Source organism: Ambystoma mexicanum, chromosome 4p (assembly GCF_040938575.1).
Source record: "Ambystoma mexicanum isolate Mex_15411 chromosome 4p, UKY_AmexF1_1, whole genome shotgun sequence".
Taxonomy (NCBI): domain Eukaryota; kingdom Metazoa; phylum Chordata; class Amphibia; order Caudata; family Ambystomatidae; genus Ambystoma; species Ambystoma mexicanum.
Window position 1 is genome coordinate 28,843,022 of NC_090927.1, and position 18,266 is coordinate 28,861,287.

The 18,266-nt window shown below is 50.4% G+C and overlaps 1 protein-coding gene across 5 annotated transcripts in view; it reads right to left on the minus strand.

Moving 5' to 3' along the window:
* The window catches only part of LOC138452927 (zinc finger protein 271-like), a 161,746-nt gene that overhangs the window by 77,181 nt on the left and 66,299 nt on the right, over nucleotides 1-18,266 (minus strand). For all 5 annotated transcript variants that reach the window (XM_069605285.1, XM_069605286.1, XM_069605284.1 and 2 more), the window contains exon 4: nucleotides 8,224-8,337. In XM_069605285.1, coding sequence (XP_069461386.1) covers nucleotides 8,224-8,337 — 114 coding nt within the window. The remainder of the gene's footprint in view (nucleotides 1-8,223; nucleotides 8,338-18,266) is intronic.

The window sequence follows — 18,266 nt, forward strand, 5'->3', positions numbered from 1 at the left end:
CACCCCGTGGTAAAAGCACACCACGGTAGTTAAGTAAACCACTGCCACCAGCCATTCCTCGAGGAAAGGATAACATACAATTGTTACATGAGAATCTAGACAAAGGGGATGCTAACTAAGCTCTCCAGCACCCTATTGTAAGATAGTGTGTGCTGGGTCTAGAAAGTTAAAAGTGTAACTAAAGTCAATTTCACTTCACTGCTCTTGGAAACAGTAGTTTATCCCAGAGAAGCTATTTAAACCTTGGGGAACTTCCCTGTGCCACTGCACTGAAGATGCAGTGTGACACAATCTAAAAGATGATGCCTATGGAGTTTGTCAGACTCCATACTACAAAGAAACAGAGTTCAAATCACATTAAAAATACATGAGTGGGAAAAAGGGTCTCACTCGCTCCAGGTTAAAAATGAAAAGTCCTAAAATCCAGCAAAGTTGCTGTGAGTCTCTAAGGTAGAGAGGAATTAGCACATTTTCTGAGAATTCCCCCTAAGAGACAGTCAATCTTCTTCGCTTCCTGCAGTCCCACGGTCTGGTGAGGGGGGGGGTCGGGGCAAGTTGGATGGGATCTCTGGAGTGTCCTTAGGGGGTTAAGCAAGGATTTGGACGGATTTGGCCTTTCCACCACGATGCACTCTTAATGGGTAGCAGGACTCATGGTATTGGGGGTTCCATAGCACTGAAAACTCCTACGACCTTGGGAGATGGCTCAATTTAAAGTTAGTCTTGGGACGGGATGTTCCCACCAGCCAAAGGGACGCACAGGTCAACTTCGGGCCACCAGGGCTCTAAATCACACAGCAAGACCAAGGCAAGTACTAAGACTTGAGAGTGTACCTTTTCAGAGAAGAATTTGCTGCAGCAGGCCCGTCCACCAGGTAAGGTGGCAGTTGTCCCTGGTTTGGTATTTTATGGCCTGGAAGGCTGAAGGTCCTTTGGAGGGAGCAGCCAGTTGCACTCGAGCAGTGGGACGCGCAGCAGTGGATTTCCGTGGCACTGGTGTGTTGGGGCCTTTCACAGGCTCTGGATGCAGATTAGTTATCATGCAGTGGAGTTTGCGCCCTTTCTTGGTCATCGTCTCGGTTGAGGGGACTTTCAGGATCCGGATCCAGTCACTGGAGGTCAAGAAAGTTGCCTACCACGCTACAGACGAAACCTACCTTCGGCACCGCAAAATGGCACAAGACTCTGGTTATTGGTGAATTGCAGGACACGGAGGTCTCAGTTCTTCCAGGGATGGCTCAAATTGAAGTTGGTCTTGGGACCAGTTGATCCCACCAATCCAGTGGAGGAGGTCTATCACTATTGGGTCTTCCCTAATGTTCAGAAGGTGATGTTGGGATACACCGGTTACTCAGCTGGCACTGGCGGTCGCTCGAAGTGGCTGGAGACGTCCTTCTGCTTTGGATTTTCAGTCCATTGGTCACCCTGGGGTTTAGGTCCAAGACCATCGCCTTTTATGGTGAAGAACTGGCAAAGACTACCAATCATACCACAAGCCTCTCGTGCAAATCTGGGAGGGGGCTTTCCAGGAGGACAGCCAACCTCTCAGTTGGAACTGGTTACAAGCAGGCACACTGTAGAGCAAAGACATGAGGAGTTTCAGACTCTTCCCCCACTTCCTGTCCTTTCAGGCACTCACAGTTTTGGCAGGCTGTTCAAGGGAATCCCGCGAAAGACAAAAGACTCATCAAGACCACCCCACCCAGCTAGGTAGAAGAAGGCCTCACAAAGTCATGAAGCGATGGCGAGAAAAAAGTAGAGCCGCCATTTTAAGGAAATGCAGCACAAGTTCAGAAAGGTTGATAGAAAAATGTCCCCTGCCACCAGCCACTCGAATAACTTGCCACTGTAAATAGAAAGTTACAGAATAGGTGGGAAAGGGATACAATGTGTCCCCACAGCACTGCACATAAGGTGGGGTGAGATTATTCCATAAAAGAGAAGGCAGGGTGGATTAAAAGGATTCCCCTGCCGGATAAATTCCGTGTTATCACAGAAAAGTACAAAGGAAAGCTCTCAAGGAGCCTCCCAGCAACGCTGCACATGAAGTGCTGCGTGCTGCAATAACACATTTCAGATGTCAAAGTTGGAGGAAAGCATAACTCCAAAGGAGATACAAAAGGTTCCCAAATACAGAGTAAAAGCCTCAGTGAGTGTGGAAAAAGGATCCCATTCACTCAGCAGAGTACAGCACAAAGAGCTGGGGACTCGCAGATGGAGAATTTCACATAAAAAGCAATTCTACTCTAACATAACGCCAGTCCAGTTCACCATCATTTTGGGTTACATTGATCAATGATCCCTCTACACTGCTGTAAAGAAGCTCTGTCCACATTAGGGCTAAATGAAAGTCAGCAGTAGTGAGTGGACGTTGTTAAGCGGGTTCCACTTTATGCAGACAACGGATGATGGGCGTTGAACCCGACCAAAGGAGACAAACTTCCATCCTGACGGAGGGAGGAAACAGCTGAAACACCAGCCCTTCATTTACTCCCCCAGGTGAGAAACATGCTGCTCACTTGAAGATGCTGTAGAAGTGAGCAATCATGCTACCATTAGACCAGTTACTGTCTGTAGCTGTGACAATGGTAAGAATGTGGCCTGGACACAGAGGTCAAAGTAACAGGGCACTGGTGGCCTGAATTAAATGGTTTTACTTTACAACCTGCTTTACAGAGCACACAGTTATTGTTGGTAACGTGTTTCACTGTGCCAAATTCTCAGAGCAATGGTGCATCTTTAGAAAACCTAAACATGGTCATGCCATAGTTTTGATTTAAACGATTTGCAAATCACAAGCATAAAGACTCCGCGTGAATTCAGCGATAACCCACTGCCCAAGTCAGTTTTCTTGGATGCTGATGGGAGATTCCCTCAATATTTACTAGTTAATTTCAGTAACTTCAACTGCAGGCTTACACCTGCCTTTTGCTGACCACATTTAGTTGCGGTGGCGACCTGTAGCCATAGAGATATATACAGATGCCTGTTTATACAGTCAGGTGTAACAAATAAAGTTTATCGTGAACCTAAAAATCATTTGTTATGGTCGTGCAAGCTAAGGAAGTGGCCCAATAGGGAATTACCTGGTTACTCACTGTAGTGACCACCTTACTCCTAGTCCATAGTCCCCTTTCCTCCATACTTGTGGGATGAGACCGGAGCACTTTGTAAAAAGCATCCAAATTTTTCCAAAAATGTGTCCTTCCTCTTTCCTGCGCGGGTCCCGGCACGCGGCCGTAACCCCGCCCACCTTGGCTCCAACCCGCGCATCGCCCCTAAGTCCTTTTCTTTGCCAGGTCAAGAGACCCATTACCAATAACAGAGGATCCTTAGAGGGGACGGCGGGCGTATGGAGGAAAGGGGACTATGGACTAGGAGTAAGGTGGTCACGACGGTGAGTAACCTGGTAATACTCCTACGTCCCGTCCCCTTTCCTCCATACTTGTGGGAGATTCCCAAGCACTCCTTACAGGAACTACGGGTGGATGGAAATACCCCTTACTGAAAAAGCTTCTTCAGCACAGCCTGACCAAACTGAGCATCAGCTCTAGAACTCATATCGAGGCAGTAATGCTTACAGAAAGCAGATGGAGAGGCCCAAGTAGCTGCCCTAGCGATGGACTCCCAGGGAACATACTTCTGAAAAGCAACCGCAGCTGCCTTGCTCCGCACCAGGTGTGCATGAATACCTTTAGGAGGTTTCAGCTTTTGGATAGTGACTCTGTGATGCAGGCGGCAATCCACCTAGAAATATTTGCCTTAGACGCCTGCTTGCCTTCAGGGTTGCCGAAAGTCACAAAAAGTTGAGAAGAACTTCTAAGCTCGGAAGTCCTATCCAGGTAGAACTTAAGAGCTCTTCGGACATCAAGACAGTGTAGAACCCTCTCCGCCTCAGAGGCGGAGTTCGGAAAAAAGACCGGTAGGGAGATCGATTGATTCAAATGGAATTCGGTCACTACCTTCGGCAGAAAAGCCGGATTAGTTCGAAGGACTACCTTGTCCTTGTGAAAGACCAAGAAAGGATGCTCCACCGACAATGCCTGGAGCTCACTCACTCTCCTTGACGATGTGACGGCGACCAAAAAGGACACTTTCCAAGACCAGTACTTGAGGTCCATAGTTGCCATTGGCTCAAAGGGTTTATGGCACAGCGCCGTCAGGACAACATTCAGGTCCCATGGCGGGTGCGGATTACGAACTGGAGGGTAAAGGCGTGTTAAACCAGCAAAATGCCTCTTTACCACTGGGTTATTCAGAGAAAACAAACACTGATCCGTAGAAAGATAAGCAGAGACCGCTGAAAGGTAAGTCCTGCATGACAGAACATGAACCCCTGACTCTGCTAGGGAGGACACGAAGGACAACACCGCGTCAACCGTGGCCCCCCTTGGATCCAATTTCTTCTCTAGACACCAATGACAGAACCTGAGCCATTTACTCTTGTACGGAGATCTGGTCGAGGGTTTTCTGGCTGCCTGGATAATACGCATGTTATCCGCAGACAAATTCAGATGCTCTAAAGACCTGAACTCGGGCACCATGCCGCCAAGCTGAGCGATTGTGGGGAGGGGTGCCACAGCTGCTGCTCCCCCTTGTGGAGAATATCGGGAGTTACCGGTATCCTGATCGGCAGATAAACCGACAGGTGTTGGAGTTCTGAGAACCAAAACCTGGCCGGCCACCACAGGGCTATCAGTAGAAGAGAACAGTTCACCGAGCTCTTCAACTTCCAAATTGCCCGGTGAACTAGAGGCAGAGGCGGGAAGGCGTAAGCTCTCTATGTTGTGCCATGGAATCTCTACAGCATCCCCCAGAGAGGAGGCTCCCAGCCCCGCTCTGGAGGCATACAGAGGAAGCTTCTTGTTCGCCACCGTCGCGAAGAGGTCCACCTGCGGTGTGCCCCAGCGCGAGAAAATCCCTGAGAGGACCCCCGCTTTCAACTCCCATTCGTAGCTGACCACTGTCCGCCGGCTGAGGGCATCTGCTGTGACATTCAGCTGGCCCGGGATGTGCACTGCAAGCAGCCGGACACCATGAAGCACGGCCCACTCCCAAATCTGGATGGCCAGGTCCACGGGGGGGGGGGGGCTTGGGGAGACTTTGTTCCCCCCTGCTTGTTGATGTAATACATTGACACCACATTGTCCGTTCTTATGTGGACCACTTTGTTGACAATGACCGGTCTGAACGCCCTGAGCGCAAAAAAATCGCCAGAAGCTCCAAATGATTTATGTGCAGGAGCTTGTCCTGAGGCGACCAGAGGTCCGAGACCTGAAGGAGATCTAACGTCGCACCCCACCCGAGGAGGGAGGAGTCCGTCGTGACAGTCACCATAGGGACCGGGTCCTGAAACCCCGCGCCCCCAGACAGACTGCTGAGAGATGACCACCAGTCCAGGTCCACTCTCATGGAATCCGGAAATCATTATCCGCATGGAGTCTGGGTCCACTGCCTGACGCCATGAATTCCGAAGGGCCATCTGGGTCTGTCTCATTTTGAGACGAGCAAGAGGAAGAGCCAGCACACGAGAGGCCATGAGGCCCAGAAGCCTCTGGAACCACCAGGCCGACATACTCTCCGACAGCGCAAACATCTGACACGTGGCCAACAGATCCGCCATTCTGTCCCCGGTCAGGTATACTCTGCAGTCGATCGTGTTCCAACGAAAACCCAGAAAAATCAGGTCCTGAGAGACCGTCATGGAGGATTTCCGCCAGTTCACCGACAGCCCAAGATGGAACAGGAGCTGAAGGACTGAAGGAGAGACTGGAGGTTGCCCGCTGCCGCCAGCGGACAAGGGCTGCGTAAAAGCCAATCGTCCAAATAAGGATACACATGGATACCCTGAAGACGAAGATAGGCTGCAATCACCGACATAATCTTCGTGAAGACACGCAGCGCCGAGCTGAGGCCAAAAGGAAGCACCCGAAACTGGAAGTGCTCCTCTCCCAAAGAGAAACGGAGGTACCTCCTGTGTGGAGCCCAAATCAGGATATGCATGTATGTGTCCTGAAGATCCACTACGCTGAGCCAGTCGCCCATCTGCAAAGAGGAGCGTATCTGGCTGGGCGTGATCATCTTGAATTTCTCTTGGGGTAGAAAGAGGTTGAACTGGGAAAGGTCTAGGATGGTGCGCAGGCCAGCCTGGTTGGGATTGGGCACCGTAAACAGCCGGGAGTAGAAGCCCTCCCCTCGCTCCCCAAAGGGAACGGGTTCCACAGCCCTGAGGTCCAGGAGTTTCTGAACCTCGGCGTTGAGGGAGGGCGAGCCCAACGGTTGAAAAGGAGGGTTGAGGGGTGGGGTAGGGGGTAAAGGTAAGTGGAAGCCCGACCGAGCGACTGACAAGACCCATCTGTCTTCTGTGATGGTCTGCCACGCCTCCCAATGAGACGCAATGCGCCCTCCCACGGGGTCTCGTGCGAGCGCGGAAAACCCTCATTTGGCAGGTTTATCGGTGGCGGTGCCACCTGAACCTGATGAGGAGGCTGAGGAGCGGGAGAAATACCGTGTAAGCTGTTGTCTACGGCGGTTATTCCCCGCAGGAGTATCCACTCTGCGATTTTTGGGGTCGAGGAATCCCTTAAAACCAGAGGAAGGTCGCCCTTGCGACAACGGCCTTTGAGTCTTGAAGGGAGGTTTAACCAGAACAGACAATAATTTAGCCGTCTGAGTGCTATCCTTGGTTTTGGTGAGCTCTACATCAGGAGAAGAATGAAAAAGCTCCTTACCATTGAACGGAAGGTCCGAAACTTTTGCACTTCCTTTGAAAACTTAGTGGCATGCAACCACGCTTGCCTCGAGGTATCGACCCCGAGCATAATGCCCCAAGCCGAGGTGTCTACGTGATGAGCCGCAGCCTCCAGGAGATCCTGGGCCAAGACCCTGGCATTGGAAAGGCCACCTCTGAAGTCTTCCAACTTCTCGACCGGAATGTGCTCCTCAAACTCCGACAGACCTTTCCACATCAGCCTGAAAATGAGATGGGGGGGGGGAGTGCGTCGGAACACCTCCCACCGTTCCAACCGAGGTTGAAGAGCCCGGACCGAAAGGGAGTCACAGTAAAAACAGGAGTCCCAACGGTGTTCCAGACCCAAACACTCTAAACAAAGAGGATGGAGATCCGCCCTCGCAATTTAAAAGACATAGACAAACGCTAGCGAGAGCCAGAGAGGAAAACAGGGAAGAAAATCTTCCGAGGATGCAAGTGCGTCCGGCCCCGATCAAGCGGAGAAAAGGACTGAGGGGGGATGCGCGGGGTGCAGCCAAGGTGGGCGGGGTTACGGCCGCGTGCCGGGCCCTGCGCAGGAAAGAGAGGAAGGACACATTTTTGGAAAAATTTGGATGCTTTTTACAAAGTGCTCCCGTCCCGTCCCACAGGACGGAGAGATGTCCCACAAGTATGGAGGAAAGGGGACGGGACGTAGGATTATGTTCTTTATTCAACTGTTCTACTACACACACACACCTTAACAAGTCGCTTATTAGGAGCCTTGGTATGAAAATCAATGTAAACACGGCACGATCCAGGAGAAAAAGGCAAAGTTGTGCCCAAGAGGGAAGACCAAGGTAATCAGGCAAGTGAAGCAGAAGATAAAGTGAGAATAACGTGTGGACGAGACAATGAGAATGGAGGAGGGATAGAAACGTAATCAGAGTGGAAGAGCGATATGGAAAGAATAATCAGAGTGAGAGATGGAGAGCTCTGCAGATCGTTACAGCTGAACAAGCCAAATGCACACACCGATGTGGAAACGCTGATTCACAAACTTTGGTAGTACTCGAGTTGCACTAATTACATCACATTAATAGAACTTTACTGTTTTGACATACTAGGTGAAGCTGTGGCATGTGTGACTTTACTCAAATTGATTATTCTGCTTTCACATTTCATGCGAAAGGGTTTTTTCACACCTTTCTAAAGCCGCCCTATCTGGTGTTTGCTAAACATGCCCCAATGCTCGAGCCACAATGCTGTCAAGACTATACTGCATGGATGATTGCTAATAAGGGTGAAGAAGGCTGGCAACACTCATTGGGGTTTGTGGGTGATTCCCTCTGAACCAGTCAGGTCATATGGACTTGCATCATAGTGTATGTGTGATGACCTCTGCGCTTACTCCAGGAGCATTAGTGGCCATGCTCACTGGTACGATCTCAGCCACACCGGCACAGGGAATAAACTCTTCAGGAGTTGCCACTGTCCCCCATATTCATACTCACTGGCACAGGTGTTTCTCCGCAGAGCCTTCTGAGAGTCGATCTGGTCCTTGAAGCACAGCACCTCCTCGTGTTTAATCCTCAGCAGGATATCTGGACTAGGAACGCATCGGCCAGCTGTGGAGATAAACCAGTGTTAGACACCTGCTTCCAAGAGTCAACCTGGTGAAGATGGCGAGGTCACGCCCATGGCTAAAAGCAAATACAACTTTGAGAAGACACAATAGAGAAGAGAGCGTGTGTGAAGAGGGCTCGCCCCTGCGTGCGTGCGAAGAGAGCGCGCGTGTGTGTGTAAAGAGAGCGCGCGTGTGTGTGTGTAAAGAGAGCGCGCGTGTGTGTGTGTAAAGAGAGCGCGCGTGTGTGTGTGTAAAGAGAGCGCGCGTGTGTGTGTGTAAAGAGAGCGCGCGTGTGTGTGTGTAAAGAGAGCGCGCGTGTGTGTGTGTAAAGAGAGCGCGCGTGTGTGTGTGTAAAGAGAGCGCGCGTGTGTGTGTAAAGAGAGCGCGCGTGTGTGTGTAAAGAGAGCGCGCGTGTGTGTGTGTGTAAAGAGAGCGCGCGTGTGTGTGTAAAGAGAGCGCGCGTGTGTGTGTAAAGAGAGAGCGTGTGTGTGTAAAGAGAGAGCGTGTGTGTGTAAAGAGAGAGCGTGTGTGTAAAGAGAGAGCGCGTGTGCGTGTAAAGAGAGAGCGCGTGTGCGTGTAAAGAGAGAGCGCGTGTGCGTGTAAAGAGAGAGCGCGTGTGCGTGTAAAGAGAGAGCGCGTGTGCGTGTAAAGAGAGAGCGCGTGTGCGTGTAAAGAGAGAGCGCGTGTGCGTGTAAAGAGAGAGCGCGCGCGTGTAAAGAGAGAGCGCGCGCGCGAAGAGAGCGCGCGCGCGAAGAGAGCGCGCGCGCGAAGAGAGCGCGCGCGCGAAGAGAGAGCGCGCGCGAAGAGAGAGCGCGCGCGAAGAGAGAGCGCGCGCGAAGAGAGCGCGCGCGCGAAGAGAGAGCGCGCGCGCGAAGAGAGAGCGCGCGCGCGAAGAGAGAGCGCGCGCGCGAAGAGAGAGCGCGCGCGCGAAGAGAGAGCGCGCGCGAAGAGAGCGCGCGCGCGAAGAGAGCGCGCGCGCGAAGAGAGCGCGCGCGCGAAGAGAGCGCGCGCGCGAAGAGAGCGCGCGTGAAGAGAGCGCGCGTGAAGAGAGCGCGCGTGAAGAGAGCGCGCGTGAAGAGAGCGCGCGTGAAGAGAGCGCGCGTGAAGAGAGCGCGCGTGAAGAGAGCGCGCGTGAAGAGAGCGCGCGTGAAGAGAGCGCGCGTGAAGAGAGAGCGCGTGAAGAGAGAGCGCGTGAAGAGAGAGCGCGCGCGCGTGAAGAGAGAGCGCGCGCGCGTGAAGAGAGAGCGCGCGCGCGTGAAGAGAGAGCGCGCGCGCGCGTGAAGAGAGAGCGCGCGTGAAGAGAGCACGCGCGCGTGAAGAGAGCGCGCGCGCGTGAAGAGAGCGCGCGCGCGTGAAGAGAGAGCGCGCGCGCGTGAAGAGAGCGCGCGCGCGCGTGAAGAGAGCGCGCGCGCGTGAAGAGAGAGCGCGCGCGCGTGAAGAGAGAGCGCGCGCGCGTGAAGAGAGAGCGCGCGCGTGAAGAGAGAGCGCGCGCGCGCGTGAAGAGAGAGCGCGCGCGTGAAGAGCGCGCGCGCGCGCGTGAAGAGAGAGCGCGCGCGCGTGAAGAGAGAGCGCGCGCGCGTGAAGAGAGAGCGCACGCGCGTGAAGAGAGCGCACGCGCGTGAAGAGAGCGCGCGCGCGTGAAGAGAGCGCGCGTGTGTGTGAAGAGAGAGCGCGTGTGTGTGTGAAGAGAGAGCGCGCGTGAGTGTATTAAAAAAAAATCAATACTTATGGTCTACAAACCAAGGTATAACCTTATTTAGATTACAATCAGAAGTCAAGGTGAGTAAAACCTATAACCCATTCAGAATGGGATTAAGCTATTCTTGGGAGTAAAGTCAGGTTAGGTATACTTTCAGAATACAATAAGTAATTCAAGGGTAGTAGACCCAATTGGTCCCAATAGACAGTGTTATTCAGTTATAGACACACTTAATTAGATCAATGTGTAACTTTCTTATATGAAGAATGGATACAGTTTCACAACAATGTTACTTTTTAGAACTCAGTTTAGAGGGAATAACTTAACTAGGTATACTACCTAGAGGGGCCTTAAGATGCTCAAAGATAGTTATGAACACAGTGAAGTAATTGAGGGAACGCAAAACCCAACAGGTGAGTAATGACCATGTGATCTTTTAACCACACACAGAGTGACTTCAGTCAGGCAAGTAAGAGAACATATTTGAATTAACTCGGCAATATTACAGTTTACGAAGAGCGGCAGCTATTCAAGGTCAGTAGGTAACCCATTATTACATAAACGTATTATACTATTTGTACTATAGAAAGGAACAAGTTACTTACCTGTAAGTGTTGTTCTCCAGCATGGTTCTGGTATGGATTCACATGCTCATGAATATTCCCCGTCATCAGGCTGGGAATCCTCGGTAAAGAAAAATCAGTTTCAGTTTCATTTCTGAACTGTCTTTCTCCTAAGAACCAATCACTGAGCTCTGGGTGTTACTGCCCCCAGGCAATGACTGCCCTCTACCTAATCCCCTCCTCTGGCAGCCATCTTCAGATTTGGTAGCACGTAAAAGTGGCAGTAGGATCAAGAAAAGAGCCGCAGAGGGGTAGACGGGAGGTTTTGCATGTGAACCCATGCCAGACCCATGCTGGAGAACAACAGCTACAGGTAAGTAACTTGTTCTTTCTCCAGCATGGTGTCTGCCATGGATTCACATATTCGTGAATAAAGAATAGATAGCAGTACACACATGCACAACCACGGGAGATGGCAAGACTCAACATTAAGCATCTCTTACCTCCTCAACAGGCTCACCTTGAAGTGAACAGGTTGTGCAGCACTGCTTGGCCGACTCTGGACTCTTCCCTGGAATCCCCGTCGACACAGTAGTATTTTGTGAAGGTGTGCGTCAACCTCCACACCGCAGCCCTGCAGATGTCCAGCAGAGGCACACCGAGAGGAACACCGTCGTAGCAGCAATCGCTCTGGTAGAGTGGGCTCTTGGACGGCCAGGCAGTGGTCGGTTTGCCAACCAGTGACAGTGGGTGATACAGCCGGAGAGCCACCTGGAAATGGAAACCTTGGACAGGGCCTTCCCATGGTTCGCAGGACCAAAGTTCACACAGAGCTGAGAGGTTTTCCGGAAACTCTTTGTGCGGGCCACATAAAACTAGCCACTTGCAGCGAGTGCAAAGTCCTTTCAGCGGGCGACGAAGGCATCGGAAAAAACACAGGTAACACCAAGGGCTCGTTTAGATGAAAGTCCGACAGCACCTTGGGCACGAAGGAGGGGTGCATCAGCAGCACCACCCTCATCTCGTGGAAAGTCAAGTAAGGTGGTTTATAGGAGAGAGCCTGGATCTCCCCCACTCATCGTGATGGGCACGATAAAAGCCGTTTTCCAGGACAATGCAGAATGCGTAGGCACGAAAGGAGGTCCCATGAGCCGGCTAAGCACCACATTGAGCTCCCACGCTGGGGCCTGAGCCTTCACCGGCGGGAACAAGCGGAACAGTCCCTTGACGAATTCCTCCACTAATCGGTGCAACCACAAGGATGGTCGTCCTGGGGATCTGGCGTAGCAGGAGATAGCCGCCAGATGAACCTTGATGGAAGCGTGGGCCAGTCCCAATTTTTATGGAAGTACCTTGACCCTCAGTGGGTCGATCTCTGAACGACACCAAATAGCAAATATCTTCCACTTGGGTCTGTAGCTTTTCAAAGTAGACGATGCTCTAGCCTTTTCGAGAACTTCCTTGCAGTCCGCCGGGAGATCGTAGCTACTGAATTCTAGCGCTGCAGGAGACAGGCCTTCAGGTTCAGAGACCCTTGATCGCGGTGAAAATGGCGCCTCCTTCCTGGGTGAGAAGATCTGCGACCACTGGCAGTTGACAGTGGTGCCGGCAACATGCTGAGAAGGTCCAGGTACCTGATCTGACTCGGCCATGCAGGTGCGACGAGGATCATCCAGCACCGACACTGTTTGAGTAGATTATGACTCGAACAACGGCAACGGAGGGAACGCATACAGAAAGAGGCCTTCCCAAGGGAATGAGAATGCGTCCCCCATGCTCCCCTGCTGGCAAACCTCTGGCACTTGGTGTTTGTCACCATCACAAACAAGTGGATCTGGGTATTGCCCCATTTGCAGAACAGATTCTCCACTAGGTCCTGCTGAAGCTCCCACTCGTGCCACGAGCGAAGTTCCCTGCTCAGAGAGTCAGCAACCTTGTTTTTGACTCCTGCCAGATTAAAACGGGATGAGGAACATCCTCTTAGTGACGGCCCAATGCCATAAGTCCTGCGCTTCTTTGGAGAGCACTGGGGACCTGGTGCCCCCCCTGCTGTCTGATGTAAAACATTGTGGTGGTATGGTCTATGAAGACCCACACCACCTTGCCCTTGAGGGACGGCAGGAACGATTTCAGGGCACAAAACACTGCCCATAGCTCCAGCACGTTTATGTGCAACGTCTTTTCCTCTGGCAGCCACAGGCCTCTGGCGTGAAGATTTACGGTGCGATTTCCTCATCCCCCCCCCACCCCACCCCCAAGGAGGCTTACGTCGTTACAGTGTCCTGATGCGGTGGGCCTGGAAATCCACGCCTCCGGTCAGATGAGAGCGCACGCCCCACCATCTTAATGCCCGACAGAACCCCTCGTTGAGAGTGACTTGTCCTGGAAGCTTCCGGACACCTGAATCCAACGGGCGTCGAGGAACTCCTGCAGTGGCCGCATCTGAAGCCTGCAGAGTCGGATGGGATAGATGCATGACGACATCATGACGAGCAGAGACTTGATGGTCCTCACCGTGGCGATCTTCAGAGCGAGCAGCAGTTGCACCTTGCCCAGGATGGCCGCCACTCTCCTCAGACGGTGACGCCAGGCATGACACTGTTGAGCCAGGATCCCAGCAACAGCGCGTCCTGCAATGGAGTCAAGCAGGACTTTTCATAAGTCACCGAGAACCCCAGATCCGTCAGTAGGCGGACGATCCTTGCCGTGTGGTGGACGGTGATGCTCCTTGAGGTGGCCCGGATGAGCCAACCGTCCAAGTAAGGGTAGACATGGATCCCTTGCAGTCGCATATGTGCCGCCACCGGTGCCAGGCACTTGGTGAAGACCCTTGAATTGGTAATGCTTCCCCTGAATGATGAAGTGTATAAACTTGTGGTGTCCCTTGTGAATTGGGACATGGAAGTACACATCCACCAGGTCCAACGACGACAGAAAGTCTCCCTCTTCTAGCTGTCCGAGCACGTGTTGAAGAGTCACCATTCGGAAACTTCTGGCACTTGATGTATTTATTTAGTCGCCGCAAGTCGAGCATGGGTCTCCAGCCCCCGGTCTTCTTTCTCACGAGAAAGAAACTGGAGTGCAGTCCGCAGCCCCGGAGCTGCTTTGGGACAAGCTATATCGCCCCCTTTAGCATGGCCCGAACCTCCAGCAGCAGCTGAGGGACGTGGTTTTCCTGACGGGCCACCGGTGGTATTTGGGGACACTTCTGTTTAAACTCCAGGGTGTGTCCATGGGGGACAGCATCCACCACCCAACAGTCGGTGGAGATGGTCTTCCACATGATGATGAAGTTTGCCAGCCGGCCTCCCACCGGGGTACACGGGTGGAGGCCCGATATCACAGTCTGCTCATTCCTGCTTGGATGTCGATGGGCCACCTTGGGGGTCCCTGGCGACGTCGTCCTCGGAAAGCCTTGAAACAGCCCGTTGGTCACCTGGGCCGAGGAGCGGGTGGGCTGGCGCTATGAAGAGGAGCTCCTGCCGTAACCCTTCGAAGAACAGAGAGACGTGGCTCCTGGGGATCGAAAGGACGGCCGTCGCTGCTGTAGCGTGCCCAGAGCATGCGTCGTCTCTGTGTCCACCTTGATGGCCTGTAGAGACTCATCTACAGTCGTCCCGAAGAGATACCCCCATCAAAGGGCATGTCCAAAACCCTCATCTGGACATCCTGTCGAAAGTTGGTGGCCTTGAGCCAGCCACGACGACAAAGGCAAACGCTGTTGCCCAACTGGCGAAACCCAGCGTCAGCGATGTCAGCGATGTCCGTGGCCACAGTGATGGCGTGGTCAGACGCCACCTCACCTTCTTGCAGAATCTCCAACACCTCTGACCTCTTGTTGTTGGGGAGGAAGTCCAGAAGGGGAGTGAGCTTTCCTCAACGGCATCTTCGTTGCCTTCATCATCGCCGTGCCTGACCGCGACGTTTCTCTTGTGTCCTACGTCCTCCTGGATGGTGTGAAGTTAGACAAGCTCCTCCTTGAGGAGATATCCGTGCCCTGGAGGACCTGCGCACCTCCTCCCCTTTCTGCGCATCTAGAGGGGACGGTCTCAGGGTGGAATCCTTCTCCTCCGACATGGTGACGTGGCATAGGCCTGAAGAAGCTTCTGGAAGCCTCCACGAAGAAACTCGACAAAATCCAGCCTTGAGCTGCGCTGAAGAATCCAAACAATGGATCCCCATTAATCGTAAGGGTGATCAAAAGGAACATAAGGCTCGATTGACTGTAAAATAGAGTAAAACTCTTCCAAAAAGCGAAAAACACAGTAAAAGCTCGAGAGCTAAGCACATTGACTCCCAACACTTGAATGGGCTGTAAAAATCTGAAGATGGCTGGCAGAGGAGGGGTATAGGTAGAGGGCAGTCATTGGTTGGGGGCAGTACGACCCAGAGCTCAGTGCTTGGTTGTTAGGAGAAAGACAGTTCAGAAATTAAACTGATTTTTTTTTTTTTTTTTTTTTTTTTTTACAGAGGATTCCCAGCCTGACTGGGAATATTCATGAGCATGTGAATCCATGCCAGAACCATGCTGGAGAATATATAGTTTAACCAAAGATACTTTTCAGAAGTGTAATATACAGTTCTGAGGTAAGTAGGAACGTTATGACTATTTTAGAACAGCTTCACAGCCGTTCAGGGAAAGCATAACCCAATGATACACTTTAAGAAACCACAATGAATTTCACGTTAAGTAAGGAACATCATATACATTCAAGAGGAGCTACAAGCAACTCAAAGATGAGCATTAACTCCAAGAATGTTTGAGAGATGCACTAAAGCAGATCAGGGAAAGCAAAACCCAATAGTACACTTTAAGAATGACAATCTGTTATTCTAGGTAGGTAAACCCTATTGGTAAGCGTGTACACTCATTCAGTTAAGAAATAATAAACAGTAGCAACACTTATTACTTTTCAAAAGGGGGAGGAGGACCACCATTCAAAGTAAGTAAAATAATGTTTATACTTGGAGCAACAAACATCTTGGGTATTAACTTTTTAAACACTTTGTAACTTATTCTATTGCAGAGATAGTTACACAACTAACTCATTTACAAGTAAGTACGTTTGCACTGGTTATAATTTCAAGACCGAAGCCTTAGTCGTTACCTAGTCTACAGCATGAGTTTTCTCAGAGGCAGAAGAGGCAGCCAGGGGTTGTAGGAGCCAGCTATGGGCAGGTCAGAATAGGGTTCAGGTGCAGGGAAGTCAGTTACAGAGGGTATTTTATTCAACAAGTATTTGCTTCAGAGTTAGTTAAACGTGTTTAGAGACTTCACCGTGCTCGCGAAGATTTTTATTTCAAAGATAAATCTTCCTGAGGGTATCTGCTCATTGCATCGAATGGAATAGCATCGAAGCCTTAACATAGAAAACAATGCATCAAAAAACAAAAAGCATGAAATGTATTTTTTTTTTAAGGGTAAAGGGTTTATTTTAATTATAACAGGTTTCAAAAAGGTTAAAAAAGGGGGCCATGAGGGTTATTAAAAAAAACCGCATTCAATGCTTTTTTTTCGGTGCATTTTTTTCGATGGTAAGGCATTCAATGCTTTTTAATTCGATGCAATGACTATAAACCTTCCTGACCTGTGTCAACCCCATAACCTTTTGCTTTGACTAGGTAACTATTTTACCATGTCCCCAGGTGAAGGGGAATATTTTTCCCACTCTCAACTAGTATTTTACTCTTTTTATTGTTGACCTTTTTATGTCTCTGCATAGTGTATGGTTGAATTTATTGCTCCCTACAACTTTTGGGGTTAGGCTGGGTTGCCCTTTTGAGCTTCCCTGTTAATTTCCCTTTCATGTACTTGGCTGAACTACTTCCCATGTAGTAAAGAGGGATTTCCTCTAGGAGTGGAGAATAGTGCCACGTTACAACAGATTGTGATGGCATCACTGGCTCCCTCCTTCCATCCATCCATCCACAAAGCTCTATGAGGCGATAAAAACTAGTATGCAAGACCAAAATGCACTCCCATCAGAGGTAAACCAAAAGTTGATCATCATGGAAGCCTTTGTTTCAAGAGTGGAGATGAGACTGGATAGAGAAGCCGAAATATCAACAACGTGGCAAAATTGCTTGTTCGATATAGCACGGAATGAGACGACGGATACAAATTGGATGATGGAAGCCCTTCTTCTCAACTGCAAGTGGATGCGAGAGCATTATAAAGAAACTCAAAGGTCAGAGAACATACCTTTAAATGCTCCCGCAAAGCTAGTATATCAGCCAAACCAGAGTGGGGGCTAAAGAAAGGATGGATGAGGTGGTGGAAATACTGGACCCCCCCCCTTGCCCAGAGGAAATGGTCTCAGGAATAAAGGTTTTCTCAGTCTTTAAACCTACTAAAGTAGGGGCAAGGGGAAAATGAGGATGAAGCGATGGGAAAAGGAAAAACTGCATCTGGAAAAAAGCCCATGAATATGCCAAGAGCGATGAAAAAGAAAATTAATGGGTCCAGAGCTTTGAGACATATTTGCTCTCCACCCTTCCAGGACATCCTCCCGGAGCCTAAAAAAACCTAGGAAAGAACTGAAAAGTCTAAGAGAAAACTTGAGTATTGGAAGAAACCCCTCCTAAAGAACTTGAAGGTGACAAAGACGGTATTCCTATTATGGATCTAAGTGATTGAGGAAATTGAGATGATTAAGGAGGATGAATTATGGAAGGAAGGAAGTCTCTCAGATTAGGAAACTAGTGAAAGCCAATTGGCGCTGATTACAAGGTCCCCTGGCCCGCCACCTAGGAAACGGGTGGGGAAAAAATCTGGAATTGGCGAGGGGTGGAAATAAGGTCTCCCTCAGGGATAAGGAAAATGATGCTCCTTCCGTAATAAAGGATATTAGTAGCAGAAACCCTGCATTGCTAGGTAATTAATCCCTAAACCCAAAATCCTGTGGGAAGGCAGAAAGACCCAGCAGAGAACATCTTCAAACCCTGATGGTGGGTTTCTGACTATAGGAGACAAAAGGAAGGCAAGTCTTCAAGGGAAAACTAATCTTGCTATCAAGCATCATCAGATGAAGGACCTAGAAGATAATAAGGAAAGTGAAAAAGGAAATTTGAACGATGAGAAAAAAAATACAAAAGACAATCTGAAAAAGAGCTCAAAGCCAGTAGAGAAGAAAAGGTTGAAACTCTACATTGAAAGGGTGTTGGGTGGGAAATCGGTACCAATGCTAAATAGGCGAAATGTGACAAGATTGTTAAATTGCATCATTCCCTCGCACAAAATGGCCTCAAGAGACATTGAAATTGTGGAACTTGTGACTGAAAAACGAATAAATGGGTCTTATTGCACCTATACCCAGAATATAAGAAAGATCTCATTTGAGCTAGTAAGGAAAACTTCCTGAGGCTGGGATATGAAGTGAGTGACTGTGAAGGGAAAATTCTCGAGAGTTGGAGGGAGGCGACTGTTCCCAGGACAATAAAAATAAATCCAACAAAAGCCCCAAACCCAGAAATGCGCAAAGAAGAAAAAAAAACAAGGTCCAAACCAGATGGGAAAGATGCCCACTTTTGACGAGGCTGCCTTACGGGAGATAAACTTTACAATAGAAAACAAGGAAAAGGTGAGCGGCAAGCAGTTGCCCCGGCATCCAGAGAAAGTGCAGGAGGTGAGGGACTGGGCATGGTTGGCAGGGGCTCTAAATGCACCAA